This window comes from Cygnus olor, chromosome 13 (genome assembly GCF_009769625.2).
Source record: "Cygnus olor isolate bCygOlo1 chromosome 13, bCygOlo1.pri.v2, whole genome shotgun sequence".
Taxonomy (NCBI): domain Eukaryota; kingdom Metazoa; phylum Chordata; class Aves; order Anseriformes; family Anatidae; genus Cygnus; species Cygnus olor.
This window is the reverse complement of record NC_049181.1, coordinates 14,784,378-14,811,329: the sequence shown is the minus strand read 5'-3', so window position 1 is coordinate 14,811,329 and position 26,952 is coordinate 14,784,378. Positions and strand designations below refer to the sequence as shown.

Sequence of the window (26,952 nt, the reverse complement as noted above, 5' to 3'; positions counted from 1 at the left end):
GTATTGGGAAACTTCGTGCACGTGTACCTCTTCGCTGCATATAAGCGTGGCAAGTTGCCGCATCAGGCACGCACGGTTTTGGTGGGCTTACCCCCGTGCTGCCCAGCGCTGAATAAACATACCTACTTTACAATCCTGCTGATTGTGGGGTCCGTTTTTCGCAAGCCAGCGCTGCATTAAATTTGTGGGAAAAAAGGCGGGTTTGTGCAGGCATCTACTCCAAGCCGCGTGAAGCGGGGATGGAGCAGCCTCCACACACCGCGTTTGTGCTCAGCCCGGGCAATGGTACACGGGGCAGAGCAGAAACTCGGCATTTTTGCTCAGAAACCACCACTGAAAGCCGCTCGCACCCAGCACCCTGCAGGGGGAGGGCTCTCGCTGCAGAAAACCGGTGCTTTCCGTTGTGCCTTTTCGCAGATCTCCCCCCATTTCTGCTTTGACCCGGCTGCCCCCTTCCCTCTCACAGATTCCTCCGGGCACCGCTGCCCCGGCGCCATCCCGGACAGTTCCCGGCCCCACACGGAGCCGAGCCGAGGCGAGCCTTCCCCACCCCGCTTACCTGCCGCCGGCTCTGCCCTCACGTCCCCGCTGCCGCCTCACCACACGGCCCCGCGAGGCGCTGCGCCACCGGTGACCGGGGCTGCCCCGTTTCCTCCCCGGCGGCCCGGAACAGCCCGGCGCGGCCCGGAACGGCACGGCCCGGCCCGGAACAGGCAGCGGAAGTGCCGCCGCCATGGCGCCGGTGTCGCGCTCCCGCAGCCCGCCCGCCGCCAGCCCGCAAGGCCGCGGCCGCCACTCCCGGTCCCGCTCCCGGTCGCGGTCCCGCTCCCGCAGCGCCCTGAGGCGCCGCCGGCGGAGCCGCAGCTGGTCGCGATCCCGCAGCCCCGGCGGGCCGCGCTCCGGCGGGCACCACCACCACGGCAAGGCCTGGCCCGAGTACTACGAGAAGGAGAAGGAGGAGATCCTGCGGCAGAGGTGGGCACCCCGACAGGAACAGCACCCCTGTCTGCTCGGGCTGTGGCGATGGCGCGGCCCCGACATCATGTCGGGGGCTCTGGCCTCTGAGGCCGCTCCTTGGTTGCTCTGATGTTCTTTTTTATTGTTATAATAACTATTTTTCTCCTTACTGTAGCTATTTGAGCATAAATTCTAGTAAACATAAGGCTTTAAATGCGTTTTTGTTAGGTGGAGCACGTTAGGCTTCACTGAAGGTGTTTTGTGTTACAGGAGGCTCAATGAGAGGGAGAGGATTGGAGAACTGGGCGCACCCGAAGTCTGGGGACTTTCGCCAAAGGTTCCTGACCCCGAGTAAGGCATATTCCTTCTTCTTTCCCTCCGGTGTTTATGATATCAATTATACATCGATGTACAGAAATGTCTTATTGCACTGCGAATGCTTCAGTGTACAGAAATGTCTTACCTCTACAGTGCTCCCATCGCCACAATTCACATTGTGTCAAAAGTTGGTTTCTGAACCAATGTAACCAGATTTCAACTTTTTTTTTCCAAATAATTCCGACATACCAATTATATAAGATATGACGTATTGCAGATCGGGTGATTGCTGTGCTCTGGTTCTGAAAGCAGTTCCCATTTTGCAAATTTGCTGTTTCATAGTTTACTCTGTTGCAAAAATGGGCTCAGAATGTGCAGGCATGTGTTTGGGTATATTGTGTGCATTTGATCTTGAATTACTAAATACTACAAAATAGATTTTAAATAACAAACTTTTTTTTCTTTTTCAGTTCTGATGAACACACACCAGTAGAAGATGAAGAGGCAAAATCTAAGAGTAGCTCTTCGGATTCCAGCTCAGAAGGTATTTTGCTGTGTTTAAATGGCTTATAGACAGTCAGAAGCTACCTACAACTAGAATCTGCTGTTGTTGCTGTCAAGAAATTCACTGACTTTGATGGGTTGAAGTCAGTGTGATGAGCTGTAGTTCAAATGAGAATGTTGGTTTGTGAAGATTCAGAAGTACATACGGAGCTAGAAGGTCTTCATCTGTTCTCTAACGTTATCTTTTAAAAACATTCCAGAGGAGAAAAAGAAAAAGAAGAAGAAAAGAAAGAAGAAAAAGCGGAAGGCATCTAAAAGAAAACACAGAAAGCATTCTGAGGACAGCGACAGTGAGTCGGAGTCTGAGCAGAACTCCAGTGGTAAGAAAAGACGGTTTCTGTTATGGTCTGTGGCCTGAGAGCTCTCCTTGTACTCCTCCAAATGCAAAGTGACGCTTCCAGCTTTTGTTGCACACTTGCAGTGTTCTGAAATTACAGAGCTACACCATCAATCCCAATATTCTTTTCTCTCCCCATCTTCTTGGGTTTGCAATGCCTTTTCCTTAAGTGCTTGTGGTCTGGCCTTAGGAAATAGGATCTCTGAACTTAGCATCCATTAGGCATCTCATGCCAGATGGCTCATGTCAAACAATACTGCAGGTAACTTTCTATTACTATTTTCTCAGGATTATTTGGTACCTAAACAAATCATGTCTGAGAACCTGCGTACTCAGGCGTTCTGGTGGAGGCAGTTATTTATTCACAGTGCAGGAAAATAATCCATTTTAGCTGTGGCTTATCATCTCTTTTTAATGATACGTAAACTTGTATTTTTTTCAGATGAAGATAAAAAGAAAAGCAAAAAGAAGAAAAAGAAGCAGAGAAAGTAAGTTTCCAGTGTAACTGTATCTTTGTTTAACTAGAGGGCAGCACTACTTTCTTAGCAGGGTGACTGAGCACTCTTGTAATTAGGGCTATAAACACAGTGGAATAATCTTAATCTGATGGATTGGCTTCAAATGTACAGGGCCATGCATCACAGAGGGCTCTCTGCTGTGATAGGGAGCCATTTTCTAGCACTGTATGAAACACACAACACTGGATATGTTATCTTTATTTTACTATCACGTGTGTTCTATCAAACAACAACAACCTATTTGCAGATGTTCAGTCTTCCCGTAGGTGGAAGTTGCCTGGAGAAACTCACGACTTGAGTAGGATTCCTAGCACGTCCTTTCCTCTTCAATTTTGGGGAATAGCATGTCTGTCTTTGACTTCATTACAGGAAGAGGTATAAGAAAAAGAAAAATAAAAAGAGCAGGAAGGAATCCAGTGATTCAAGTAGTGAAGATTCTGATGATGAAACGTTGCAAGGAGAAGATCTCTGGATTGAGAGATCAAGTAGGTTCATATGACTTTAAACTTGGATTGAAACTTCTTCGTGTTCTTCTCATGATTTTCTTTCTTTGTTACGTGTTGCTGGCCTGATAATTGTTCTGATAACAAAGAATAGCAGGCACAATATTAATCTGCTTCACTATTTGATTGTTGCAGAAAATACAGAAGCTGATAGCTTGATTGGACCAGAAGCTCCCAAAACGCACGCATCTCAGGATGACAGGCCTTTGAAGTGAGTGCTCTAATGGTACCTGGATCAAACAGAGTAAATCAAGCATGAAGATTTCTGTTCAAAAAGACTGTTATGATATTATGACTTGTATCAGAGAGAGATGCTGTACCAGGAACGTACCGAGAGAAGTAATAGTGGTGCTAGTCTTTACCCTGACCTGAATTCAAGTACAAAAGTCTTATGCTTTTTAGCATGGTTTCATAGAAGATTACTTGTTCTTTACTTTGGTAAGGTGCCTTTACTCTAATCCTCTGCAATATTGTGACTTTATACAACCTTCATTACTGTTTAACCAGTTGTGAGTAAACTGGTTATTTAAGATGTTCTTGCTAGGGGTAGCCATAAGGATGAAACAGGCAAATATGTGGGAAAGAATAGGAGAGTCCTTAAAAATGGGGCTGCAGCCAGTAGTGATCAGGGAAGCTGGATGTTTAGCTCAGGTGTGCTTTTTCTATTTGAGACTGATTTTCGTCTGCTTTTTTTTTTTTTAAAGCTATGGACATGCCCTGTTGCCTGGTGAAGGTGCAGCAATGGCAGAATACGTAAAAGCAGGAAAACGTATACCCCGGAGAGGTGAAATTGGCTTGACCAGTGAAGAAATCGCATCGTTTGAGAGCTCTGGTTATGTAATGAGTGGCAGCAGGTATGGTTTTGATGATGGTAATATTTCAGTAAAGTTTTCCTCTGTTGGCCTGTTGGAAGGCTGCTTCCAGGCTCTATCTGAAAGCATGGAAGAGCGGGTGCTCTTTGTGCTTGTGGCAATCTATGCTAAACTCTCTATTTCTGTGGATAAATGGTGAGTTTCTTAAGGGTGCCTTTTCCTTAAGAATAAAAATAATTTACAGCTAACACACTTCTAATTCTCACGTTTTTCAAATGAGGAGATGCTTGTGTCAGATGGCGTAAGGGTTGTGTGTTTGGACAGCAGAGGGGATGTGCTGGCTCATCATTATGGCACAAATCAGTGTGAGAGGTTGGCCATACCTTTTTTTTCTACCAGTACAACAGGAGTTTCACTTACATTTTGGTGAGCCAGCAGCTGACACCCTGGGAGAATGCGAATTAGGCACCCTGTTTGGTGCCTGAGAGCAGACACCCTCAAAAGTCAGCTTCTAAGTCATCTGTGCTCCTTTCTGTGGAGGTTTTTGTGCAATTTGGGTTCTCTGGTGTAGGTATCTTCATTTATTAATCTCTCAAAGCCTTCAGGCTAGTTAACGGATGGAGGATGTGGTGTAGCATCACATCCTTGTGCCCATGCTGATGTAGACAATGTTCTCCTTTGCAGACATCGTCGAATGGAAGCTGTGCGTCTGCGTAAAGAGAACCAGATTTACAGCGCAGATGAAAAGAGAGCTCTGGCATCCTTCAACCAGGAGGAGAGGAGGAAAAGAGAGAATAAGATCCTTGCAAGCTTTCGAGAGATGGTCTACAGAAAGACTAAGGGCAAAGAAGAAAAATAATTTCTCATTTGAACTGTTTGCCGTAGATTTTACCAAGCAGCAGCTAACCTGTTCCAGTCACGATCTGAAAAAAGCTGCAGTGCCTTTCACCCAACAGGGCCAAGCCTCAGGAATGGATTACTTGTATCAAGGGAATAGAATTACTATTATCAGATTTTGTTGGAGGATTTGTTCACTGTCCGCAAGGAATCCCTGTAAATCGAAAGGCTAGGAGACAGGAGCAGGCAGTGAAGGTTAGAGGTGGCAATGTTCTGTCCTCACTTGGACAAGCAGGGGGATTCCATGGGAGGGCTTTGGTACGTGCTGCTGCTAAATGCTATTTTGCATTTATTTTCACTAATGAGAGTAGGTTGACCATCACAAGCAAGCTACTAGTGAGAGTAGCACAAATGAAGGAATTCCTAAATTCCTGTTTATGTATTTTTCATAAGTCTTAGATTTATTTTTTTTCTCAGAACAGTTGTTTGTTTTGTGGTTTAGAGTACTCCTGTATATAGGTGTAAATTTGTAATTTAATACAGACTGGCTTCAGTTATTTTAAAGCAAGCAGATTGCAATTGGGGTATAAAATAACAGTAACAATAATAGCAGGGTCTGATCTTGAATCTCTCAAAGCCCGTGGTGAACTGCTACGTCGCTTGCTTCTTTTTCTGCTATGTTATACATAGGTATCAGAGTGGTGGTGCAGCGATTGGAACCTGGATGTACGCAGGTGGTAACGAGGATGTATCTTTCAATTTATTTTTTTTGTTGGTCTATGGAAGTGTTCTAGATTAAAGCCTTATTTTAACTCCTGTGTTATTTTAATTTGGTCTGTTTCAGCAGTATGACATGACTCTTTTTAAACACCATACTCGGAAGCCTACTCAAGTAATTCTTCTGTGGCAGCTACCTTTGATTCAACTGTATATTTCCAAAAGTAACTCCCTTAGGCTTATTTTTTCTCAAATGTGTTTAAAAACAGAGTGTTTTCTAGAAGGCTTTCCCCCCCCCTCAATTTTGTGTTGTAGTTTTGGCAGCAGAGATGTCTTGTACATTTGTACAACAAAAATAAGTCCTATAATGTTTGCCCCAGAGTCTTGCAGGCCTGTTTGCAAACAACATTTCCAGCCCAGCTGCTTCTTCCTGTTTACACCCTGGGACCTGGTCCTGTGAACCTATACCTGCAGGAGACTATGACTTAAAACCAGCAGCTGGGTCAGGGCATGATTCTGCACAGGTTTAATGCTTCTTACACATACACGAGGTAATCCACAAGCTAATAAGGAAGAGCCGTTTTTTCCTTCGTTGTGTGTGTTTATCCTCCACGAATACCAAGACAGCATCGATGTCTGTGAGTTGGAGCTATTCATTAAAATGTGAGGCTTCGCTTGAGGATTAGTTTATTTTCAATGATGTCCTTAAGCCACTTTTCTCTAAATCGACATTGTTCTGGCCTGGAGGAGGGAGTAAAAACGGTAAATAGCAAGAAAGCTGGTCTTTATTCACAGGGCATGCCTGGAGACCTGTATAAATTTATTACAAATTGATTATGTAGAAGGAGATAATCAACGTGTGGCTATTTGTGTTGGAGCGAAGCTCATGATAGGCAGGGTCGCTTGGGTTTGCTTAACGAGACTTTGACAGCTTCCTCTACTCTCTGATGTTACTGTGAACTTCTTATTTACATCGAGCTCCCCCTTTGTTTTGGCACGGGACAGCTTGCTAGAACCTCCCCAGTCGTGTCAGTGATGGAAAAGTAACAAAGCATACCTGAGAATCAGCCTGCTGGACTCCAGAAAGAAGAATACCTCCACCGGCAAGGTCTGCAAGAGAGGAGATACAGGGCAGAGTTCACATTCTGAGCTACAGGGCCGAAAAAAAAGCAGTCATTTTAATTAGGTGAGAGCTACTCCTTCAAAAATAACTGTGTATTTGTGCAACATTTCTGATATGGATTGGAATAGCTTTTAATTTTGGTTTAAAGCCTCTGAGTATTCTCTTGTGAAGGGAATGACTCGGAAATTACAATTGTAAATTTGCTAGGATAAGATTTGTGACCAGTGGCTGTGATCTGGATTGCTGGTAGGGACCCATTGCCGCTAAATAGGAAAGCTAAGGTACAATACGACTAAGCATAGGTTCTGAAGGGGAAAAAAGTCTACTGCATGCAATTTTATTTTATTTTTTTTATCTTGAGTCACAAAATACCATTGTATGGGTGAAGATTGAACTGTGGATGTGTGGACAATGTGATTAAATAAGAATTTCAGTAGCAAGTGAAGTAGAAACTTAAAGCAGGAAGTAAAAAGGAGAAAAAGTGTTGAATACTATGCCTTATGAATTAGTAGACTCAAGTCTTTTCTAGAATATAATGTGTGCTTGGTATTGGAGGCAAAAATATGAAAATGATCTCGATGATAAAATTGCTCCCTTTGGAGTGTAGTTATGGACTTTAACTCAGTGTCAATTGTTAGAGGCTAGAACTGTTTACTGCTTACTCTCATTCAAGGTAAGTGAAACTGGAGTTCTACTGCTTTACCTGAAAGGATTGCTGTGTACCATTTCTGAATACTTACAGCAGGTTTGATTTTGGAGATCTCTATAACGAAGTAGACGCTTGCTGTCGCTTGTGGGATGGGTTTTCTGCGTGTCGGGATGCTCCAGAGAACTCTGTAGTGGTACCTCTTGCTGTACATCAGTTCCTCTTCACGGAGAAATTCTGACCAGTAAAGCCAGCTTTCATGAACCTCCCATGTCTGCTGAACAAACACATGGCGCTAAGATTCCCTCTGTCTGGTAGAGATGACTTAAGGGAGGCGCTAAAAAGAAACTGAGGTGCTCTTATTTCATTTTTCACACTATTCCTGTGCCTGTGTAAGATGGCATGACCTGTTGAGTCACGAGTGGATGGAATATTCACTCACGGAAATGTATTCTTCAATCTGCTGCCGTCCTCTCTCCACTGTGAAGTCCTTGCAGGTGGTCCACTGAATATTTTTGGCAACATATTCAGCTTCTAAAACAGACAGAATGCTGAGAATTTCTTCTGGAAATGCTCTGAAATGTTCTAAGACATTGCAAATAGGGCGAGCACGCTACCTTTCCCTTTTTTCTGCAGGTCTAGGAATTGTTCTGTTGCACCACGTATCACATTTGCGACGATCATCCCTACTGTTTCCTCAAGGGCAGCATTTTCATTTTCCTTGTCCATTGTCTCCACCTTTAGAAAGAGAAATGTAAAAAGAGAAACGCACAAATGCCCTGAGAGAGGATTGGCCTTCAGAGCTGCAGGATCCATTGGACAAACTCAGGCTGGTCTGGACAGGGATATTGAAACAGCAGCAGGCCCACCTCCCTGTATGATCCCTTGTTCCTTGCACTCACCTCTGCTCAGACCTAATTTGAGCAGCCTTAAGCTGCGGAGGCCAACTGTTGCTTCAAAAATGTGCTTCCTGGGCTGGTGGAAGCCTGGAGGAGCGGTTATAGGGGTGGCCGAGGTGATGCTGGGAGCTGTGCAGCACTGGCAGCGTCGCTGTGGCTGTCCCGTCCTACCTGTGGGAGCTAGAGAGCCCTTATGGCCTTGCCTTACCGCCTCGGGGAGTGTTGGTGGAGTCGTCATGGTGATCTGGTCATGGTGATCTGATCCAGGCTCTTGGCATCCCACCAGAATGTAAGGGCCGCGGAAATTCCTCTCCAGCAGGACAGGCTCCCAGGCAGGAAGGCGGTGCCAGCAGGGAAACACACACAGACTTGTCTGGCTTCGTAGTGTCTGTCGGTCTCAGCAATTTGGGAACTGCACCTGCCTCCAGTTCTGTGCTCTGCAAAACTCAGGCTTGGGCTATGCCGCTGCACGGAGGTGCTTGGGCCGTGGGGCCCTCCAGAGGGTGCTGGACCACTGACTGACTGTAAGTCAGAGACATTTTAGCAAAATGCAGGGTGCTAAATCCCCAGCAGCCGCTCTGCCAGGACAGCAGGGGAATGTTAGTAGAGGAATAAAGGGGCAAAGTGGAGATGCTGGTCCTTGTGGTCTGACAGAGGCACTTCCCTTTGCTCATCTGCATGTTCTGCATTTTTTACTGGACTTTTGCTTACTTGGTCTCATCACTTCAGTAAGAAAATTGGGAAGAAGTGCAACATGAGAGGCTGCTTTGAAACAGATTGGCAAAAGGGGCCCAGAGGCCCAGGAGTTGTGCCAAGAAATGCAGAAGCCTCCATGGGGAAGCTTGTCAATAAGCTGGAAAATGGCTCAGCAGCTGAGGGAGTCTTGCCCTGGAGCCGCTGGGGAGGTGAGGCTCGGGACACAGACCCCTGGGGAGTTGTGTGTGTGCAGTGCGAGTGAGTAAAAAAAAATTTATAGCATCTCGTGCAACAAAGGAAGCTTCCAGCTGCTGCTTGGGGCAAGCTCTGTTGGGGTAACCACAGCACAAGGTGTGGTGTGAAACGGAAAAGCCTCTGCTGAGCCCAGAAAGCTCCACAGGGACAGGCTGCTCTTTCTGGCTCCTCTGCCTCCTCGTTCACCCAGGCGGGACACATCTCGCTGTGGCTTTGAGGCCCTGGTATGTGGAAGGATGGTAGCAAACCCTGCTTAAAGCAACCCTGCTTTGCTTTTTCGGATCTTGGTGTAATATGGGACTTCTCCACTTGGTGGTAGGTGCTTTGAGCTTGTATTTCACTGATTCCCAAGCTCTCCTCAGTCCTTCCGACAGACAAGACTTTGTCAAGCTTGTCATGCACGGGCCCAAACCAAGGCTGAGGACTTCTAGAAAGCACAAGCAGCTGGAAAGCTTAATTAACTGCTTCCTCTTAGAGCCTGGCCAGCGTCCCCGAAGGTGCCAGATGTGCCTGTCCTTGCTCAGTGACACGAACTGCAATGTACAGCTCAAGGGGACTGAGAAACACTCAGGCACATCCCAGCTAATCATCGGGGGAAGTCAGATGAAAATTCACCTGAATTTGCTGTCATTTATGCTGTGTGAATGCAAAATAATTGTGCGTCACAGAGAAAGAAGTGATTCAGTGTTAATGCAGCGACACAGGGTCTGCCTTTCACTCTGACATCTGCCAGAGGGCAGCAGACAATTTTTTGGTTTACAGAGGAACCAATTCTCCCCAAAGCTCCCAGACAACACGCACACAAGGGTTAAATACACGTGTATCTTTATTAGGGACTCAGACCATAAGGTACAGCCGTGCAGATTCTCTGAAGCGCCGCCGCCTCAGTGTATGTTCTCCAAACCCTAAAAAAGAAAGCAACCAAGTGACAGCCGTCTCAGCACCACGCCCGTCCCCAAACTTTGGGGACAAACGCGCTGCCCCCAGGGCGCGTGGCTCAGCAAGCCGTCTGCCACCCCGCGCCCTTGGCTTCCCCGAGCCGTGCCTCGGAGCATGCCGGGCCGCCGGCACCTGCCTTGACCACGTAGTGCTTGCTGGCCCCCGAGAGCCGCTTGTCCCTCTGCATCATCGCCCACTGGAAAGGGTTGCGGGCCACTCTCTTCTCCTGCGGGGCACAGGGGCGGCCGTCAGGGCAGGGGCAGGGGAGGCCTCAGAGGGCCCGGGGAGACTGAGGGGGAGCCGGGGGGGAAGGGCCCGGCCGCGCCGACCTTGTCGCCGTTGGACCAGCGCTGCACGAAGACGGTGGTGAAGCCGGGGACGGTGAGGCAGGCGGCCATGATGGCCATGCCGGGCAGGACCTCGTACCACATCCCCGCGCCGCTCCTCGCCCCGCTCCTCTCCCAGCCCCTCAGGCGGCCGCTCCCGGCGTGCCCCCTCAGGACCGCGGCGCTTCCGCTCGCCGAGCGGTGCACGCCGGGAGTTGTAGGCCGGCCGGGCCGCGGGGAGGGCGGGGGCGGGGAGCCCGCGGCCGGCGGGCCCGGGCAAGGCGCAGCCGCGCGGCCGAGGGGGGCGCTGGGGTGCGCGGCGCTGCCCCGGGCCCGGCATGAAGGAGGACAAGGAGAACGCCAGGCCCAAGGAGCGCCGCGGGGGGCCCGGGCCCGCCGTTGGGGCCGGGGCCGGGGCCGGGGCCGGGGCCGGCTCGGAGGGCAGGGCCGGCGGCGCCGAGCTGGAGCGGCTGGAGCGGCCCAAGGACAAGAAGGAGGCGCTGAGCAAGGTGCGGCCTGCGCCGCCCCGGCCGTGACGGGGCCTGACGGGGCTGGGGGCGCCTCGGGGGGCGGGGGGGAGCCCAACGGCCGCCCCAGTAACGACCCCAGTAACGGCCCTGACGGCCCCGCAGGTGGTGATCCGGCGGCTGCCGCCCAGCCTCACCAAGGAGCAGCTGGAGGAGCACCTGCAGCCCCTGCCCGAGCACGACTACTTCGAGTTCTTCGCCAACGACTCCAGGTAGGAGCTCTTCCCCGCCGCGGGTGGGCCCCGCCAGCCCTGGCCGGCTGCTCAGCCGCGCCGCGCGCCTTGTCTCTCTCCGCAGCCTGTACCCTCACATGTTCTCGAGAGCCTACATCAACTTCAAAAACCAGGAGGACATCGTGCTCTTCAGGGATCGCTTTGACGGCTACGTGTTCGTTGATCACAAAGGCAAGTGGGCAGCCCGCGGCCGTGTGTCTTCATCCAGCCTCGTGTGAGCGGTGTGTGTGTTGGCTGGACTCGAGGGGTGGGTGTGAGCTTCCCAGCACACCACCCCTGGTTTCTTGGATGCTTATTTTCAATGCCTTAAGTGAACATGATGCCCTACATCAAAAAACAGACACCCAGATCAAACATTCTATTCTTTGCAGAAATTAGTCCAGGTTAATTTTATATATTGTGTGCTAAATCTAGTGAAGTGTGGTTCAGGATAGTACTGATATCAAAGCCATTTGTTGTTGGCGAGGCTAATACTCGCGTCATGCATTGTCATACCTGAGTACGAAGCCTGCAGAGTGCCAGTGGTAGGTGTTGTCCCTCTCCAAAGAAAAGGAAGCTGAGGCGAGTGCTGTCACCCTCTGTGCCTCGCCTCTACTGTTCTGTACGCTTCTAGCAATATGACCTATTTTTGGTCGCATTTTAATTCAAATTAATATATTTGGCATTTCAGAACTGAGTGAGCCATTTTGGTTCGGTACAAGGAACGGCTTGTTCCCTGCAGTTATGGAAGTGACTGCTCTCTGGCAACATTAATCTTGTCAGAAACAAAAATTTAGTTTAATTAATTGGGTAAACACCCAGGCACTTAGTCACTACTTATCTGTTTTCTAAATACCTGTTAGGTATTTAGATGTCAGCACATCTCATGTCTTTCAGTTTTGTAGCTTAAAATGGCTTACGGTGGGTAGCATTAAAACTTGTTAGTCTATCGCTGGTAGACCTTAAAATCGCATGTTTAGTGGAAGGTTTGTCAGGAGCAGTTGTCTGGGTTTCAGTAGGCCAAGAGTTTCACATTGAGCTTTGTTTCAAGTACATGCATTTTAACTTTCATCCATCCGGGTGTTCTATGTGACACAAAGGTCTATTCATGAAAGCCTCTCTTATTTAGAAGGGTTGCATGACCAGGTTCTCATAATGCCCATGTGCGTTGTTGTTTTTGTTTTTTTTTTTAAAGATATTACTTTGCAGTTTAACAGCTCACTCACTGCCTTTGCCATATCAAACAATAATATTAGATTTATTAAGCATTTGTGTTGCAAGATGAAATCTTAAAGCCGGCCTGTAACGTGTGGTGGTTGTATTCTATTGCATGCTGCCAACAGTTGAGGTTTGCCTCAGTTGCCTTAACTTAAAATGTTCTCTTCTGCTTGCACAATGAATGCTTAGTTTGTAGGATGAGGATGTTGTGTGGTACAGTGTACCTGGGGTGGCTGAAGTGACGGTTGTGGGCAGTCTTAAGTCCAGTACTTCTTTGTTGTTGTGGGTCTGTGAATTTGATAGTATGTTAACATTGCAAGAGGGTAAAATTTTGCTGTCTCTAAAATTACTTTAATTAAATGGCTTTTAAAATGCAAGTTTTTTTTTTATGTCATTCCAGTAGTCTCTTCTAGTATTGCATATTCCCAGTGAGGCTCATCTTCCTGTTTTAGCCACATACACTATGTTCTGTTTCAAATCTGTTCCATCTCTATTTTAATGTGTTTTTTCCTCCCCTCTTAACAGGTCAGGAATATGCTGCCATCGTAGAGTTTGCACCTTTCCAAAAAGCTGCAAAAAAGAAGAGCAAGAAAAAGGATGCCAAAACTGGGACTATTGAAGATGGTATAACAGCTAGCTAATTTGTTTTGCATGTAGAGGCTGAAGTCCTACCAGTAGCTGGAATATAACATTTTCAGTGTGACACCATAGCGTGTTGATAGAATGCTTAATTATATGTGAAGCTTATTACTTCTGCTTTGTCAGCTGCAAATTGGTTAAATATGATTGTCCCAGACAAACTTAATACAGCAGCTCATTTGAGGATTGCCAATTCATGGAAAGGCACCATATAAACAACACAACTTGTAGAAACCTATTCCAAACTTCCAGCAGCGCACAAACAGATTCTTCATCATGCTACAGTGCATCTCTTTTTCCTTCTCTCCCCTTCTCCCATAGATCCAGAGTACAAGAAGTTTCTGGAAAGTTACAGTGCAGATGATGAAAAGCTAACCTCTACTCCTGAAACTTTGTTGGAGGAAATAGAGGCAAGAAACAAAGAGCTAATAGGTATGGAAATCGACGTGCTGTAGTTACATTTTCCTAGAGCACAAAGAAACATACGTGGTGTAATTTGAAGCTATGATTTTTCAACCTTGAAGAGTCTGTATTCTTTTGTACGTTTGTTTAATTGGTATTGTTGAACCTTTAGGCTAATATTATTCAGCGTGCTTCTTTTGCTCCTATGATCTAAATTCACACCTTTATTTGAATTTTATAAGATAATCTTCCTGTTTTAAACTGCAAGGCAGATGTTAGTTAGCCAGATAAGGCTGTGGAGTGGCTGCATTTCAGGGAGATGCAGTGATGTTCCATGCAGGCACACGATAAATTCTATTGTGGTTGAGTAAAATGGACCAGAAGGAGAAGAATCTTTTTTTTTTTTAAGCATGTTAGCACATTACAGGTATGTTTTTCAAAGTGAGGGAAGCTGAGAAAATCATAATGCAGACTAAATATCCCTTTACAGATAGGTATGCTGGTTAACATATTAGTATCCTAAACAAATTCATTGAACTGTAATTATTGTCATTGTTTTAGGATAGCATTGGAATACTTGTTTCACTGCTGTGTTGCTGTATGTGTGAGAGAGATTGCATATTCTATAAGGCTTCTTCATAGCATGTAGAGTTTTGCTATAGGTATTGCAGTATTGGATAAAACATTGTTTATGTTTGCTTTCATATATTCTCTAGCTAAAAAGACTACTCCCTTATTGAACTTCTTGAAAAATAAACAGGTAAGACTTCTCTCCAGAATCTTCTTGTTGTCTGCAGATGCATTAATTTGCTCCTTTAGAATATGAATATGTATAATACGTATTTTGCAAGGTATACATTGGTATGTTTCTGCTCTTCCTTTTAAAGAAAAAGCTTTCAACCCAAATTCCTTGTTAATATATGGTTCACACTATTAGAGTGCTGGCCTTTGTATTAATGGTGGCGCTTTATGCACGTTCTGGTCACAGCTAGCAGCGTGCTAGATACTTCTGTGGTGCTGCAAAACCAGATTCCGTTTTAATGCAGTTGTGGCTGAGGTACTTGTAGGTGATCTTTCTCCTGCAATGTATCATTTTAACTTTTAGCGATGGAGAAAATCACAGATCGGTCAGATTTAACTGAAATCAGAATGATAAAGGCTAAGTCTAATGTTTATTTCCTTTCATAAGTCTTGACTTGTACAGTTTTTAAAAAACAAAACCACAACAAACTGCTGTAAAAATTCAGGTTCACAACAGTGCAGTAGAGACAACAACACGTTTTTCTTTAACAATAGGGACAGTTTTGAGATGAGTTATTTTCTGATGGAATACTCCATCGCTTTGTAGCAAGATATCCTGTTTGCCTTAAAGGGATGTTTTCTATAATAAAAATGCACTGTTTCTCTTTTGTTTTTTTACAAACACAGAGACTGAGAGAGGAGAAAAGAGAGGAGAGGAGGAGGAGAGAACTGGAAAGAAAAAGACAAAGAGAAGAAGAAAGAAGAAAATGGAAAGAGGAGGAGAGAAGGAAGAGAAAAGAAGCAGAAAAACTGAAGAAAGTAGACAGATGTCCAGAAAAAGAAAGAGACAGATCAAAAGAAGAACCAAAGATTAAGGTCTAGAACAGTTCTTTATTATAAACTGTTACATTCCCTTTCCCCTATTATTTGTATATCAGTCTTTCAAAATGTGCTTTGAGTATTGTGTGAAGAAACACATGGGTTTGGTGTTAGTAAATGACCACTTTTTTTGTAACACTCAGTATTAGGCATTGTAAAAGTTAACGTGCTGTAATGCTTCATAGTACTATTTAAAGCTTTTGTCATGTGACTGTTGTACATGCTGTGGTGAACAGACTCGTGAATTTACTATGGAATAGAGACTATTCTTAAGCTTCCTAACATGGCGTGTTTTAGGAGAAAAACCCTAGTCTGCTGTGTGGATTACGCTTACTCATACACTCCAGCTTTTAGAAGTACTGCGATTTGCAGTAACGTTAACGTATATTTCCTACCGGACTGTGGTTCCTTTGATGCAATTTCGGTGTTGTGCCAAACAATATGTGTTAGAGTGAGCTTTTTAGTTGAGACTTCTGTTTTCTTTGTAGCTACTTAAGAAGCCTGAAAAAGATGAAAAAGACTTGGAGAAAAAAGAAAAATCCAAGAAACTGGAAAAAGAGACTCTGAGGGAGGAAAAAAATGCGAGTAGTGCATCTGCCAAACGATCTGATGGGGAGACAAAAGAAGAGAAGGCAAAAAAGTATTCTAGTACTTGCTATAAATATCTATATGTATATATAACTTGTTTCCTGATCGTACTGAAGGTCAGGCTGCTCTGCCATGACCATGTTTTGAAATTCTTTTCAAATCATTTTCCTGATAAAAGGCCTGGGATGTGTTCTCTGTGGCTGTGCACATCCCCATGATTACAAGAAGCTGTGTGAATTACCCAATATTTCTTCACTAGTGGACAAATTTGAATATTTTTGCAACTTTCTCTAGGAGCTCTGCAAGAGAAGCCCAGGGGTAGAGGACCTACAACAGGCCGCGGGCACAATCCTTGCAATGAGAGAATTATAACCGTGGCAAGAGGAGAGGCATACTCCAGTTACTAGTGCCTTTTAAGTCTTGTAGAAGTTCAGAGTGGAAAGTCTAATTCTCAACAGCTCCACGATCTGCTCAAGGTTCAGTTCTGCCATATGAGGCAGAGAAATTGAGGTGCTTTCCAAAGCCAGAGGAAACTCAGCCAGCTATGTGAGCAGAAGGCTAAGAAATGCTAGCACTCGGTGCCATCTCTGGTTATCATGCATGACTCGGGTTAGGACAGTTTCCCAAAAGCTCCCTAGAACCTACCAATCTGTCGTCTTCATATTGCAAATTTACACCAGTATTGCATTGATCTCCCAGCTCTGTTTGATGAATCTTTTGGGCTTCATTTTCAGTTTTGTTTTCATACAGATCAGAAGATGAGTGTGTAAAGGACTACAGGGACCGAGATAGAGATTTTGAAAGAGACAGAGAATATGAGAGAGCACAGAGGGAGAAACTGAGACGCCAGGAAGAAGAGCGTCGGAGGCAGAAAGAGCGCTTTGAGAAAGAGAAGGTTTTTAGAAGAAAAGAGGAAGAGGTGAAAAAGGAAAGAGACTTGCTCAGAGAAAAGGGAAAGAAAAGTGATCTTACAGACTTTACCAGCGGCATGGACAAATCTGAGAAAGTAACCAAAGACGATAAAAAAGAGGATACAATTAAGAGGGATCGTATCAGAAACAAGGTGCTGGGTTTCTTTAAATTCATGTGCTAATTCATAGGGGCCAGTATGTATTTTAGGATAAATACACTTAAGAAAAGAACCATATGGTTTCTGTGAAACTTTTCCGTGTTAATGTAACAAACTTTGCCCCTGCTAGAAAGCTTCCACATTTGTTCACTAAATTTTGTGATTTTTGTTGTTCTTGTCACTGCATAGGAATTAAGCCAAGGTAGTGAGCTAAATTGTAAATGTGCTGATCTCATTTTATTTGATGATTTATGCCAGCAGGCTCGATCCTTAAGGTGTCAGTAGAGCATCAGTAATTCTATCTGTGTATCTTTGCTGATGCTCTGCATGCCTGAAAAGACATCTGGACATGGGAGAGCGATTGAACAGTTTCCTCCAAAACAGGGACAATTCTGCTACATGCAGAATATGATGGAATAAACTTATGATAGTATAAACTCATGATACAGTGCCTTGAGTTCAGTTTTGTATGATCTGTAAGTCTGCTTTTGCAGCATTAATACATAAGTTTTCTGTGTCAATTGAGATGTTATTGGATACAATGAAACTCAAAAGTTTTGGAGGAACTTTAAAGTTGGTCTGTATTCTGAGAGAGGGGGAACTCGTCTGTCAAAAGTAGATTACAAATAATTTCAACCATGTGCAGTGTTCTTTGTGGCTTGAACAGGAACAGCCTTGATTTAAAACAATTGAAGTTGCATTGCCACTTTGGAATAATAGCTTAGAACATCTTGAAAAGTTTGAAATTGAGCCATTTTTAATCTTGCTGATACCGTAATAACCACAAGAGCACTGAGGCTATGAAAGGGTCTAAATAGCTTTGATTTATTTCAGGATCGTCCAGCAATGCAGCTGTACCAGCCAGGAGCCCGAAGCCGAAGCAGATTGTGTCAGTACGAAGACAGTGCTGCCAAGCCGACAGATCAGGGAGTGGATAAGAAACAAGAGAGTGAGACCAGTAACATGAAGGAAGAGGAGTGACTAGCATGCAGGCCTTATGTGTTCTGACTGTCTGTGCAGCCAAAGAGCATGTACTACGCAATCCAGAAGTGCCTTCGAAGCGAAGAAGGAACAAAGGAAGAAGAGGGGGCGTTGCGCTGTTGGATGTTTCTGGCTAAAGAACCTCAGTTGTAGATTCGGAATTTGAAATGTGTTCTCATTGTATTTTCAGTTATTTGAGTTTATTTTCCCAGCATCTAACTACAACAGAGAAGAGAATCTTTGCAAAGTAGAAAGACTTTGTGGCCTTAAGTTTGATATTAAATGAGTCATGCAGTCAGGAGGAGATGACACCTGGATCTAATGCCAGAGCTTTACTGTAAAGCAATCAGAGCCAGTGTTTGATGCACTTAAGCAGAGCAAGCTTGAAGTGGCACGGAGTTAATGTGGGTGTTACTGTGTCGTGTGGTGCTCCTACCTGAGACTGTGTTAGCTAAATTGTATTGCTCTAGCACTGAGACAGGTATGCAGGCGGTGGTGGCTGAGGTACCAGTGGAGTAGAGCCCTCTGCTCTTGAAAAGAGAACATCTGGAATTGCATAAAGACCTTGGGAAGGGAGAGACCTTCCTAAGCCTCTTAATTAATTAATTTATCCAGAGAACCACTTAAGTTGGAGTGTATGAATAAGCTGGCTTAGTATTGGATACTTGTTGACAAATTCTCATGTAAAGTCTACCTACACTGAAATGCTTATTTTTAATCACATGTAGTCGTACGTCGGGTTCTTTTCAAGCGTTCTCCCTTGTCTGGAGCCTGAAACACTCCCGCACTCCTGCCCTCTCGGTGCCCGCTCCCCTTCCCCTCTAATTCCAAGTATTGTCTTACAGCCGAGAAAGAGAACTTCACCAGTAGCAGCTCCTTTTAAGCTCGCGAATTTTAGCCATAGCGATTTTTTGTACCGAACCCAATAAACTCGCACAAACTCTTGCCGCCGCCGTCCCTCTCTCAGCTCCGCCGGGCCGCCAGGAGGCGCCGGGCTGGGCCCGCGTCCATCTTGTCGCCGCCATCGTCACCGCCTCCTCCCGCCCGGGCCGCCCCTTCCGCCGCCGCCATCGCCGGGACGCCAGGCACCGCCGCGCCATGGTGAGACCAGCGGCCGCCATCCGCCGCCATCCGCCGCCCCGGGACGGGACGGGGCTTCCCCGGGGGCGGCGGGGACACGGCGGGGCGGGGGGCGCCGCATCGGGCCTTCCCTCACCGCCCGCGAAATGGCGGCTCCCTCACAGCGCCTCACAGCCCGTCATGGCCCGTCAGAGCCCTCACAGCCCCCTCACGGTCCCTCATGGCCCGTCAGAGCCCTCATGGTCCCTCACGGTCCCTCAGAGCCCTCAGGGCCCCCTCCCGCAGCACTAACGGCCGCTCTCTCTTGCAGTCGTCCCACAAGACGTTCAAGATCAAACGCTTCCTCGCGAAGAAGCAGAAGCAAAACCGGCCCATCCCGCAGTGGATCCGCATGAAAACAGGCAATAAGATCAGGTAACGAGACCGGCTCCTGTGCTCCAGGGAGCTGCATGGGCCCTAAAGCAGGCGGCCTGTGCGACGTGAGAAGGTGCTGAGCGTGTCACAGCATTCGTGTGTGCAAGAGTGCAGTTTCATGGGTGTGACTGCCATACGAGTATTTCTGGGGCAGATCACCCAATTCTGTTGTCCTACTGTGTTTTCTTGAGGCTGTGTGGGGCTCCTGTGTCTTCTCATCCTGTAGCAGTTATTTTATTCCAGTTCTCTGTCAGTGTCTACAGATGTTAGCATGGAGACATGAAAGCGTAAGCTGAACATATGGATGATTTATTCCAAAATTTTTACTTTGGCAGCCACTCTGCTCCTGACACTCCTCTCCCCAGCACCTTTTCTCTCTCTCCCAGCTGTCCCTGTTGTTGCATCTTCATGGAAGAATACCTTGCACAAAGCAGGTGTTCAGAGATGCACATGGTGTGTAGAGAAACAAAGGTCTTGTTGGGTTTAGGGACTATAAAACTGACAGTATAAGATCCTTGATTCACTGCTGTGGCATTCATTTGAAGGAGTTCCACTGAATTTCAGGAAGCGTGATAAGAGAATGCTGCAGAATACTAGATAAATGTGAGGTGTATGAAAGGTGGTGCTTATCCAAGCCCTTTGGCTTACTAGTCTAGTCACATGCAGCCAGCTCTATAGTTTGTATGCTTCCCTGTCTAGACTTCTTAGAGGGAATAGAATTCTTTCTCTCAGATACATTTATTTTTTTTTTCTAAGTAGTGAGGAGAGTGACAGTAGCAGTGGCTGGCTTAGGCACTGAGGCAGCACACCCAGGTTCTGTCCTTTTGCTTTTGTTAACTCATTTCTTTCTGGGAAAGATCAAAGTTGAGCGCCACAAACTTTGTCTTCCAGATACCAATTTTAAAAGGGCTTCTGTTTTGGCTGAATTGCAGTACTTCGAAATACTGTATTATGGGGCAAAACCATTATTTTTTGCCTTGTCTTTGATACCTCAGTCATCAGTTTTATTCCAAACTGTGTACTAAAGCAGGCTGCAATTGCAGTGCTTCATTCTGTGGGAGTACTGCCATTTCCCTGCTGAGAGTAACTCTGTTAATGTTGTCTTTGGTTTTACCTACTCGTTGGTGAAACCGTTCGTCCTTAACATGTACATCTCTTGTGGCGCATAAATGAATATCCATACTTTCCTGGAAGAATCATGGAATCGCAGAGCGGTTTGGGTTGGAAGGGACCTTAAAGCCCACCAAGTTCCACCCCCCTGCCATGGGCAGGGACACCTCCCGCCAGACCAGGTTGCCCAAAGCCCCATCCAGCCTGGCCTTGAATGCTTCTAGGGGTGATGGCGTTTTCCATACGCTGCTCTTCCATGTTTTGGACAAAAATGATAATTTTTGTTTTAGGCTGTGAATTTACATTAATGAGGTAGCATTCGTTATCATTGGACAACCAATAAAAGTTTTGTCTCCAAAAGACAAGGCAGAATATTGACATGCCAGTGCTAATGCGTCTCTCTCTAGACATGTTTCTTTCTCGGGGTTTAGATTCTGTTGCAGTAGCATCGTAATTAGTGAATGAAGAAAGTAAACTGATGGAAATTTGATTAAAAACCAGTACAAAGTTGATTTTTGTTGGCAGCTTGCAACTGTAGCATGTAAAAAAGATTTCTGTCCTTTACTGCTGAACTTATTGAAGGTGTTTTCGGTCCACCTGGATCCTCAAGTGTGCATTTTGCTAACTTCCACTGCTTTTGTCTTAGGTACAACTCCAAAAGGAGACACTGGAGAAGGACCAAACTGGGCTTGTAAGAGAGACTGTCTCCCGGGAACTCTAATAACACTTGTCTTTCTGCGTCAGATTGATACACCCCCACACACTGCTGGACATCCCCTCAGTCATTCCTTCTGTAGTGTTGGACTGCAGTGCCCAGTTGTTTTTGCATAAACCGGTTTGGGTTAATGATTTGAATGGGAATAATCTTGAGGCGGTTGCCATCTGAAACATGAAGACTGTGTTCTATTAGTGTTCTTTCTTTCAGGCATCCTAAGTGTTGACAGTGTACGAGCTTGTTAATAAACATGGACCTGAATGATCTGGCTGAAATGATTTCCTATGTATGTGGTGGGATAGCAACACAGAGAATAAAGGCAACGTTACTACGAACATAATCTTACCTAGCGGGAGAAACCATCAGCTCCTTCCAGATAGATTAGGTCTTCTTTTCACTTACTGTAGCTCTTAGCAAAAAGTACCAATTTTTAAAGAAAAGGGGTAAACATCGAAACTGATTTTAAAACTGTTAGTTTGAAGAAAATCTTTTATTAGACAAATTGTAGGGAAAAAAACAACAGTCCTTTGGAGACAGAGGACATCTACGGGTTTGAAAAAGGCAGACTTTGTGATCCACAGCTTCTATGGCTGCAGTAACTGAGGTACCAGTGTCTGACTGGTTAACTCCAGAGAAAACTGGATCACATTTTGGGTTAGTTCTAGGAAAGGTGACTAAGAAAAGTAAGCAGCATTGTCAGAGTTTGCTAAAGATGTGTCTGCGTATCTCCACTGGTTACGTTTTACGGAGCTGCAACACAAAGTGCATTGGGAAGGTTTCTCTGGGTGAGATGGCTTCCTGTGTGAGGGTCTCCAGTTACCATCACGCTGATGTGGGTGTCCGCAGTGGCTGCCTTCTGTCACAGCTGCCACTTCCCCGTTACCTCCCACGTAACCCGTTTCTGCACCCAGGGGTAGACCACAGTATAGCATAGCTAGGCCCTGCTGGTCGTTCGGGTGACAGAGTAACAACCTGCTGCTCAGTCTTGTTGGGAGCTCTGTCATGGCTGGATCAAGTATGTCTTGATGCCAGCTGCAGGGGCAGCGTAATTTAAAACATTCTCAGCAGAATGGCAGCAAGGTGTGCTCAGAGGGTGAATTAGCAGCAATTTAGAAAGGGGAGAGAAGAAAGAAGGAATAAACTGAGCAGTCGGCACCCCAGCTCCCCGATGCCTGTGTTCTCCACTGCTCGGATATGGCTGCAGCAGAGCCCCTCCTGACGCTGAGCGCTGCAAAGTGCTCTGGTGCTGTTTGGGTTCAGCCTGCCGCGGTGCCTCAGGTCCTAGGTGGCAGCTTCCTGAGGAAGTCTGCCTGCCACACCTGCGCTTTTATGTTGAAGGTAAATAACGGTGGGCAGCAGCGTATGCCAGGCACACGGAGACGCATACTAAACATGTGCTTTGCTCAGATCTCGTGTCGGTCTCTCCCTCTTAAGTGGTGTTTTTCTGAGCACAGGAAGGCAAGGCTGGGATTTTTACCAGCTTCAGGATGCTTCAGGGGTATCTCTTAGCTTCTTTTCCTGTCTGATAATAGTCTAGATAACGTCTAGCTTCTACTTTATCATCAGGGGGAAGCGGTAAGTCGCTGCAACAGGAAAGCAGCAAAGAGCATTGCCAGAGATGTTTCAAAATGCTTCAAAGTTGTTTCAGCAGAGGCCCATGTACTTCTTTCGTCACAGTAAAAAACGCTTTTACCCCCGTGTTTTTAAAAAAATCATTTCTGTGCTCTTCTCTAAACACAAGCACACGTTCAGAAGAGACAGTAGTGATGCGGATCGAAGCTCAGCCCTGGAGGCCTGCTAGCTGCATTGCTGTGCCTGCACAGCCAGACAGAGCTGCCCCCAGAGTTCCTCTTTAATCATGTCCATTAAGACCTGGCTGATGAGTGGAAAAGTAATTTTATGGACCTGAGAACGGAAAGAGACAGTTTTCTACATGGCATTTGTGGAAAAACTTTCCCAAGCAATAGATCAAACTGTTTATTACTGTCCCCCCATTTCTGTCATTACCGTGCTATTTTTATCAGATGGAGCTGCTTGGGAAAGCAACCCCTTGTGTTGTTCTTCCCCATTGGACTGAAACTGCATTTCAAATTGGGCATTACGGGGTAGTATGCGGAAAATTCAGCGCAGATTAAATTTGGTTAAAATGAAGCTTCTGGAGAACCTTAATCAACACAAATACCTTTGAGGTAATTTCTTTTGTAGCAGCTCTCTGCCCTTTCCTTCCCTACGAGACTTTTGGGGGCGGATCAGGGATTTCACGCTGACTTTGGACCAGAGCAGGGCTTCAAACCAATGACAGGGAAAAAAGCTGCTTTTAGGGGGTTTTGGTTGGCTCTTAAGGGGAGGTAAATACTAGAAGTCATACAGATTGAGCAGTAGCATTTGACAGTTAAATTTCACTTGTGAATGGAAAATTCAAGTCCAGGTTTCCTGGTGGAGCATGACTAAGCTGCCGTTAGCAGTGCCAAGGAAACGGCTCCTTCAAGGCCATTCTCACTAATTCCACTGTTTACTCTGGGGCTTACTCAGAGGAGGATGTAAGAGCGATCCCGTGCTCTCTCCCTAGCAGCACGCTGCTGTGAAGGGATGATGACAGAGGACTAAGAGATCAAAAAATGCACCCACCTGTCTTATCAACAGCACTTCGGTTACCAGACCTAAAGATTACAGGTACTTTGGCATCGGTGCTTTTCACAGAGTTTGTGTGGATTTAACTGGAGTTGTTAGAAGCCAGCCTGCCTTCCCCTGGCGTGGATGCGGCCAGACAAGGTACAAAAGGAGCTGTGTCACCACGTTCTTTAATCTATTAGTTAAAGCATCACAAAACCTGTGTAGATCAGGTATTAAATCCACTCCCAGTACATCTTGTATGTCTCAGCTGCTGACCTCACTGATTAAAAATCCGCCTGGACACTTCTATCTGTACATCCAGTCACTGGATCACCACTGAGTCACCTGGAAGCCATTCTTCGTGTACCATCCACTGCTGACTGGACCATTCCTGTGTCCAAGCAGCATTTCAGGGCACAGTCTGAAGATAAATGGGGTTAGCTCAGGGGGTGTGAAACCCACAGGCTGAAGCTTCCCTGAGACAGGTTACCTGTGGATCTTTCTGCATCGAGGTGCTGGTTCACCTGTGCAGCAAGGCCAGAGATGGGCTCAATTCCTGTCTGCACGCCTGCAGAGCCTCAGGAAGGTGCCAGAAAGAGCCCTCGGCTCCCCTCCCCTCTCCGTGAGGGCTGCTGCTCCAGGAAAAGGAACAGAAACTCCCCAGCTGCAGTTTGAGAATCACTTCTCAAATCAGACTGCTATTTAAGGGGGCAGAAATCACCTCTGGCTGGTGAAAAAGAGGAAGAGGCAGTTGTTTTTCTGAAGATGGTTTGAAGCAGCCGTGGCCTTCCGAGAATGTGAAAAACAAATCAAAACGAGCTGGGTAGAGCTCTGTGTGGCAAACAAAATGGTCCCAAGCGAGCAGAGCCTTGGCTCTTTTTGCGCAGTTAGCGGTGCGCTCAGTGCTGTGCTGTTGTAGAGGTAGAAACAGAGATAACATCCTGGACTTCATACAGCTCTGGGCCCTGACAAACTGGGAACTCCAGCTTTTCCTTTACTGAGAACCAGCTTTATCTTCTATAAACAAACAGCAACCCAAAGGAAACACAGGTGGCAGAGATCTTGGATGTCACGGGGAGCTAACGAGTGTTTACAGCAGACAACACCGTCTGCTTTTCGGTACCTGCCCTCCCTGCCAGCAGGGAAGCGTGAAAAAGAAAAGGGGGGAAGGGTTGTTTTTGAAGCCATGGTTGCTTTTCCTCTGTCTGCCCAGCATCAGGTCTGTGACAACTCAGAGTACGGTTGTGAAACGTTTAATTACATTCTGCCAGTGTCCCAGTCCAGGCACCCAAGAAACAATGACAAGTCCAACCTCGCAGCATTGCTGGGAGCCAGGGCAGAGCAACGGCCTCATTTTACAGATGGGAAAATCCAGTCACCGACTCGCTACGTGACCCAGCTAAGGCCACAGCAAAAGTCTGCCATTAGCCCGGGAAGGGCAGCATGAATTTCTTCCCCCAAGCCCCCAGCCCAGGACACCATGTCCCCTCCTGGACCCCCAGGGGCATGTGCAGCCCCTGGTGCCTGTGACAGGAGGGCTGCAGCATCCCAAGTCGCCCTTCGCACCCTGGCACGGGGGAGCACGCTGCAGCATAGGCGCTCCTGGATCCCCCAAAGCAGGGCAGGAGGCATTTTGGAGATGCACCTGATGGCCTCCCACGCCTCCCACACCCACTCAGATGGCACAGCCCCAGGAGACCACGCAAGTCCTGGGCCAGCCCCAGGAGAGCCACGGTGCCCCCATGCAGGGGCTTAATCCTGGCTTGGCTGGGACTCGGAGCACCAGCCCGTGCCAAGTTCTCAGCTCACCGCAGGCTTGTCCAGCTGCTGTTCAGTGCGGGTTTCCAGGCGACACGGGCCTGAGGCACTTCAGCGCTCATGGAAGAAGGTGAACGCCTGTTTGACAAAGTCCCAGAGGGTCGACAGGCTACGGGGCTGCTGGGTTTTCCCCCCAGCCCCAAAATCCACACAGTCCCTCCCTGCCATGGCCTCTCCAGATGACTTACAGTTGTTGTTGGTGTTGCAAATGTGCAGCTGGGCCAAGTCCTCCTCCAAGGCCCCCGCCAGCTCCTTCAGCTCCCTGGGAGCGTCTGCCCTCAGGTACTGCCAGGCCTTGCGCCCGCTGTGGTCCCTGCAGCTGGTGTCCGCCCCGTAAGCTCCCACCAGCAACTTGATGAGCAGCTCATGGCCCTGCAGGGCAGCCAGGTGCAAGGGGGTGAGCCCGCCGCTGGCAGCAGGGACGTTCACATTGACGGGATAGCCCTTCTTCTGGGCGTGGGCAACCACCTCGATGAAGCTCTCGTGGTGGCCGTGCTTGGCGAGCCAGTGCAGAGCGGTGAAGCCCGTCACGAAGTCTTTCCTGGTCAGCAGGCTTGGGTCCAGGTCCAGCAGCCTGACGATGTTCTCCGCATCACCTTGGGCCACCGTCAGCAGCCACTCGTGCTCCAGAGGGTCCAAGGCAAGGGACAGCACCTCAGGGCTGTGCTCCGGAGGCTCCTGCTCCTGATGCTGCCCGGCCAGGAGCCCGCTGCCACCGGGCACCACCTGTGCTGGGGCGCTCCGCTTCGTGCTGCCGCTGCTCTGCAGGAGGATTCCCTTCAGCTCCTTCCTCCGGGTGCTGCCGGGGCCGACGGCCGCCCTGCCCGCTGCCCTGCCCCAGCTCCCGCCAGGGTCGGCCGGGTGCGGGGCCTGCAGGCGCTCCCTGCTCCCCGCAGCGCCCGGCCACAGGTGGGACACCCGGGCCACGGCCCCGCCGGGCGGCTCCGGGCGCCCAAAGCCCCGGGGGGACCCCGCCGCCCGACGCTCCGCCGAGCCCCCGGCCCTCTCCCGCTCCCTCCGGGCCATGCCTCCGGCACCGGGCGAGGCTCCGAGGGACCGCCCGGCCCCGCACCTGCCGCCGGCCCCGCGACCTTTGGCCGCGCCGCGGCGGGCACCGGGCGCCCTCCTCCGGGCACCAGGAGGCGGCGGCGGCTCCCGGCGTTACCCGCCCCGGCCCGGCTCCCCCACGCCGGGACCATCCCCGGGGCAGCCGGGTCCGAGCCCCGCCGCCGGGAGGGGCCCGGGCGGGACCCGGGAGGGGCCGGGGCCGGGGCCGGGGCCGGGGCCGGGGCCGGGGCCGGGGCCGCCACCGCCCCCCTCAGCCCGCCCCGCGCCCCCCGCCCCACCGCACCTCCCTCAGCCCGGGCCGCACCACCGGCAGCAGCCGAGGGGGAGGCCGCCCGCTCCCAGCGCCTCACGCAGCGCAGCGGCGGAGCCGATACCGAGGGCACCGGGAGGGCCCCGCGGCGGTGAGGGCGGCGGGGCGGGCGAGGGGCAGC

General features: G+C 48.0%; 5 protein-coding genes and 1 non-coding gene across 9 annotated transcripts; 4 read left to right on the top strand and 2 right to left on the bottom strand.

The window, feature by feature from the left end:
* The first annotated feature begins 388 nt into the window (after nucleotides 1-388).
* LOC121077231 (NFKB activating protein) lies at nucleotides 389-5,658 on the top strand. Its single transcript, XM_040572271.1, has 9 exons — nucleotides 389-975; nucleotides 1,228-1,308; nucleotides 1,746-1,819; nucleotides 2,040-2,159; nucleotides 2,619-2,664; nucleotides 3,064-3,179; nucleotides 3,333-3,408; nucleotides 3,902-4,051; nucleotides 4,694-5,658. Exons 1-9 carry the CDS (start codon nucleotides 734-736, stop codon nucleotides 4,866-4,868), a joined length of 1,080 nt encoding a protein of 359 aa, XP_040428205.1. The 5' UTR covers nucleotides 389-733; the 3' UTR covers nucleotides 4,869-5,658.
* On the bottom strand, nucleotides 3,339-8,877 carry AKAP14 (A-kinase anchoring protein 14). Of its 4 annotated transcripts, none has more exons than XM_040572278.1 (6): nucleotides 8,235-8,877; nucleotides 7,950-8,084; nucleotides 7,775-7,866; nucleotides 7,427-7,609; nucleotides 6,621-6,673; nucleotides 3,339-3,427 (listed from the first exon to the last, which is right to left on the bottom strand). In XM_040572278.1, exons 1-6 carry the CDS (start codon nucleotides 8,467-8,469, stop codon nucleotides 3,418-3,420), a joined length of 708 nt encoding a protein of 235 aa, XP_040428212.1. In that variant the 5' UTR covers nucleotides 8,470-8,877; the 3' UTR covers nucleotides 3,339-3,417. The 4 variants fall into 4 exon arrangements, with proteins under 4 accessions (XP_040428212.1, XP_040428210.1, XP_040428211.1 ...); XM_040572276.1 differs by lacking the exon at nucleotides 3,339-3,427 and adding an exon at nucleotides 5,305-6,304 and having other exon boundaries at nucleotides 8,235-8,873; XM_040572277.1 differs by lacking the exon at nucleotides 3,339-3,427 and adding an exon at nucleotides 5,305-6,304 and having other exon boundaries at nucleotides 7,427-7,606; nucleotides 8,235-8,868.
* Nucleotides 8,878-9,990: 1,113 nt separating this feature from the next.
* NDUFA1 (NADH:ubiquinone oxidoreductase subunit A1) lies at nucleotides 9,991-10,668 on the bottom strand. Its single transcript, XM_040572282.1, has 3 exons — nucleotides 10,451-10,668; nucleotides 10,258-10,347; nucleotides 9,991-10,087 (listed from the first exon to the last, which is right to left on the bottom strand). The coding sequence occupies exons 1-3, from the start codon at nucleotides 10,550-10,552 to the stop codon at nucleotides 10,067-10,069; spliced, it is 213 nt and encodes a 70-aa protein (XP_040428216.1). The 5' UTR covers nucleotides 10,553-10,668; the 3' UTR covers nucleotides 9,991-10,066.
* Nucleotides 10,669-10,729: 61 nt separating this feature from the next.
* On the top strand, nucleotides 10,730-18,648 carry UPF3B (UPF3B regulator of nonsense mediated mRNA decay). Its single transcript, XM_040572270.1, has 10 exons — nucleotides 10,730-10,956; nucleotides 11,080-11,186; nucleotides 11,272-11,378; nucleotides 12,930-13,028; nucleotides 13,365-13,475; nucleotides 14,162-14,205; nucleotides 14,874-15,062; nucleotides 15,554-15,705; nucleotides 16,404-16,716; nucleotides 17,557-18,648. Exons 1-10 carry the CDS (start codon nucleotides 10,786-10,788, stop codon nucleotides 17,701-17,703), a joined length of 1,440 nt encoding a protein of 479 aa, XP_040428204.1. The 5' UTR covers nucleotides 10,730-10,785; the 3' UTR covers nucleotides 17,704-18,648.
* RPL39 (ribosomal protein L39) lies at nucleotides 17,752-21,283 on the top strand. Its single transcript, XM_040572781.1, has 4 exons — nucleotides 17,752-17,821; nucleotides 18,608-18,804; nucleotides 19,094-19,197; nucleotides 20,954-21,283. The coding sequence occupies exons 1-4, from the start codon at nucleotides 17,752-17,754 to the stop codon at nucleotides 21,000-21,002; spliced, it is 420 nt and encodes a 139-aa protein (XP_040428715.1). The 3' UTR covers nucleotides 21,003-21,283.
* LOC121077610 lies at nucleotides 20,221-20,352 on the top strand. The gene has a single exon (XR_005824202.1). It is a non-coding gene; the product is annotated as a small nucleolar RNA SNORA69 (small nucleolar RNA).
* Nucleotides 21,284-26,952: the final 5,669 nt, after the last annotated feature.

Coding starts and splice junctions, on each gene's coding strand:
- LOC121077231 (XM_040572271.1), top strand. CDS start 734: ATGGCGCCGGTGTCGCGCTCCCGCAGCCCGCCCGCCGCCAGCCCGCAA. Junction 1,820..2,039: donor TTCGGATTCCAGCTCAGAAG/GTATTTTGCTGT, acceptor AAAACATTCCAG/AGGAGAAAAAGAAAAAGAAG. Junction 4,052..4,693: donor TATGTAATGAGTGGCAGCAG/GTATGGTTTTGA, acceptor TCTCCTTTGCAG/ACATCGTCGAATGGAAGCTG.
- AKAP14 (XM_040572276.1), bottom strand. CDS start 8,469: ATGACGACTCCACCAACACTCCCCGAGGCGGTAAGGCAAGGCCATAAG. Junction 8,085..8,234: donor CAAATTAGGTCTGAGCAGAG/GTGAGTGCAAGG, acceptor CTCTTTTTACAT/TTCTCTTTCTAAAGGTGGAG. Junction 7,610..7,774: donor AGATTGAAGAATACATTTCC/GTGAGTGAATAT, acceptor GTGTTTGTTCAG/CAGACATGGGAGGTTCATGA.
- UPF3B (XM_040572270.1), top strand. CDS start 10,786: ATGAAGGAGGACAAGGAGAACGCCAGGCCCAAGGAGCGCCGCGGGGGG. Junction 14,206..14,873: donor ACTTCTTGAAAAATAAACAG/GTAAGACTTCTC, acceptor TTACAAACACAG/AGACTGAGAGAGGAGAAAAG. Junction 15,063..15,553: donor AAGAAGAACCAAAGATTAAG/GTCTAGAACAGT, acceptor TTTTCTTTGTAG/CTACTTAAGAAGCCTGAAAA.
- NDUFA1 (XM_040572282.1), bottom strand. CDS start 10,552: ATGTGGTACGAGGTCCTGCCCGGCATGGCCATCATGGCCGCCTGCCTC. Junction 10,348..10,450: donor GCTGGTCCAACGGCGACAAG/GTCGGCGCGGCC, acceptor TGTGCCCCGCAG/GAGAAGAGAGTGGCCCGCAA. Junction 10,088..10,257: donor GCAAGCACTACGTGGTCAAG/GCAGGTGCCGGC, acceptor TTTCTTTTTTAG/GGTTTGGAGAACATACACTG.
- RPL39 (XM_040572781.1), top strand. CDS start 17,752: ATGTACTACGCAATCCAGAAGTGCCTTCGAAGCGAAGAAGGAACAAAG. Junction 17,822..18,607: donor AGAAGAGGGGGCGTTGCGCT/GTTGGATGTTTC, acceptor TTTTAGCCATAG/CGATTTTTTGTACCGAACCC. Junction 18,805..19,093: donor CCAGGCACCGCCGCGCCATG/GTGAGACCAGCG, acceptor TCTCTCTTGCAG/TCGTCCCACAAGACGTTCAA.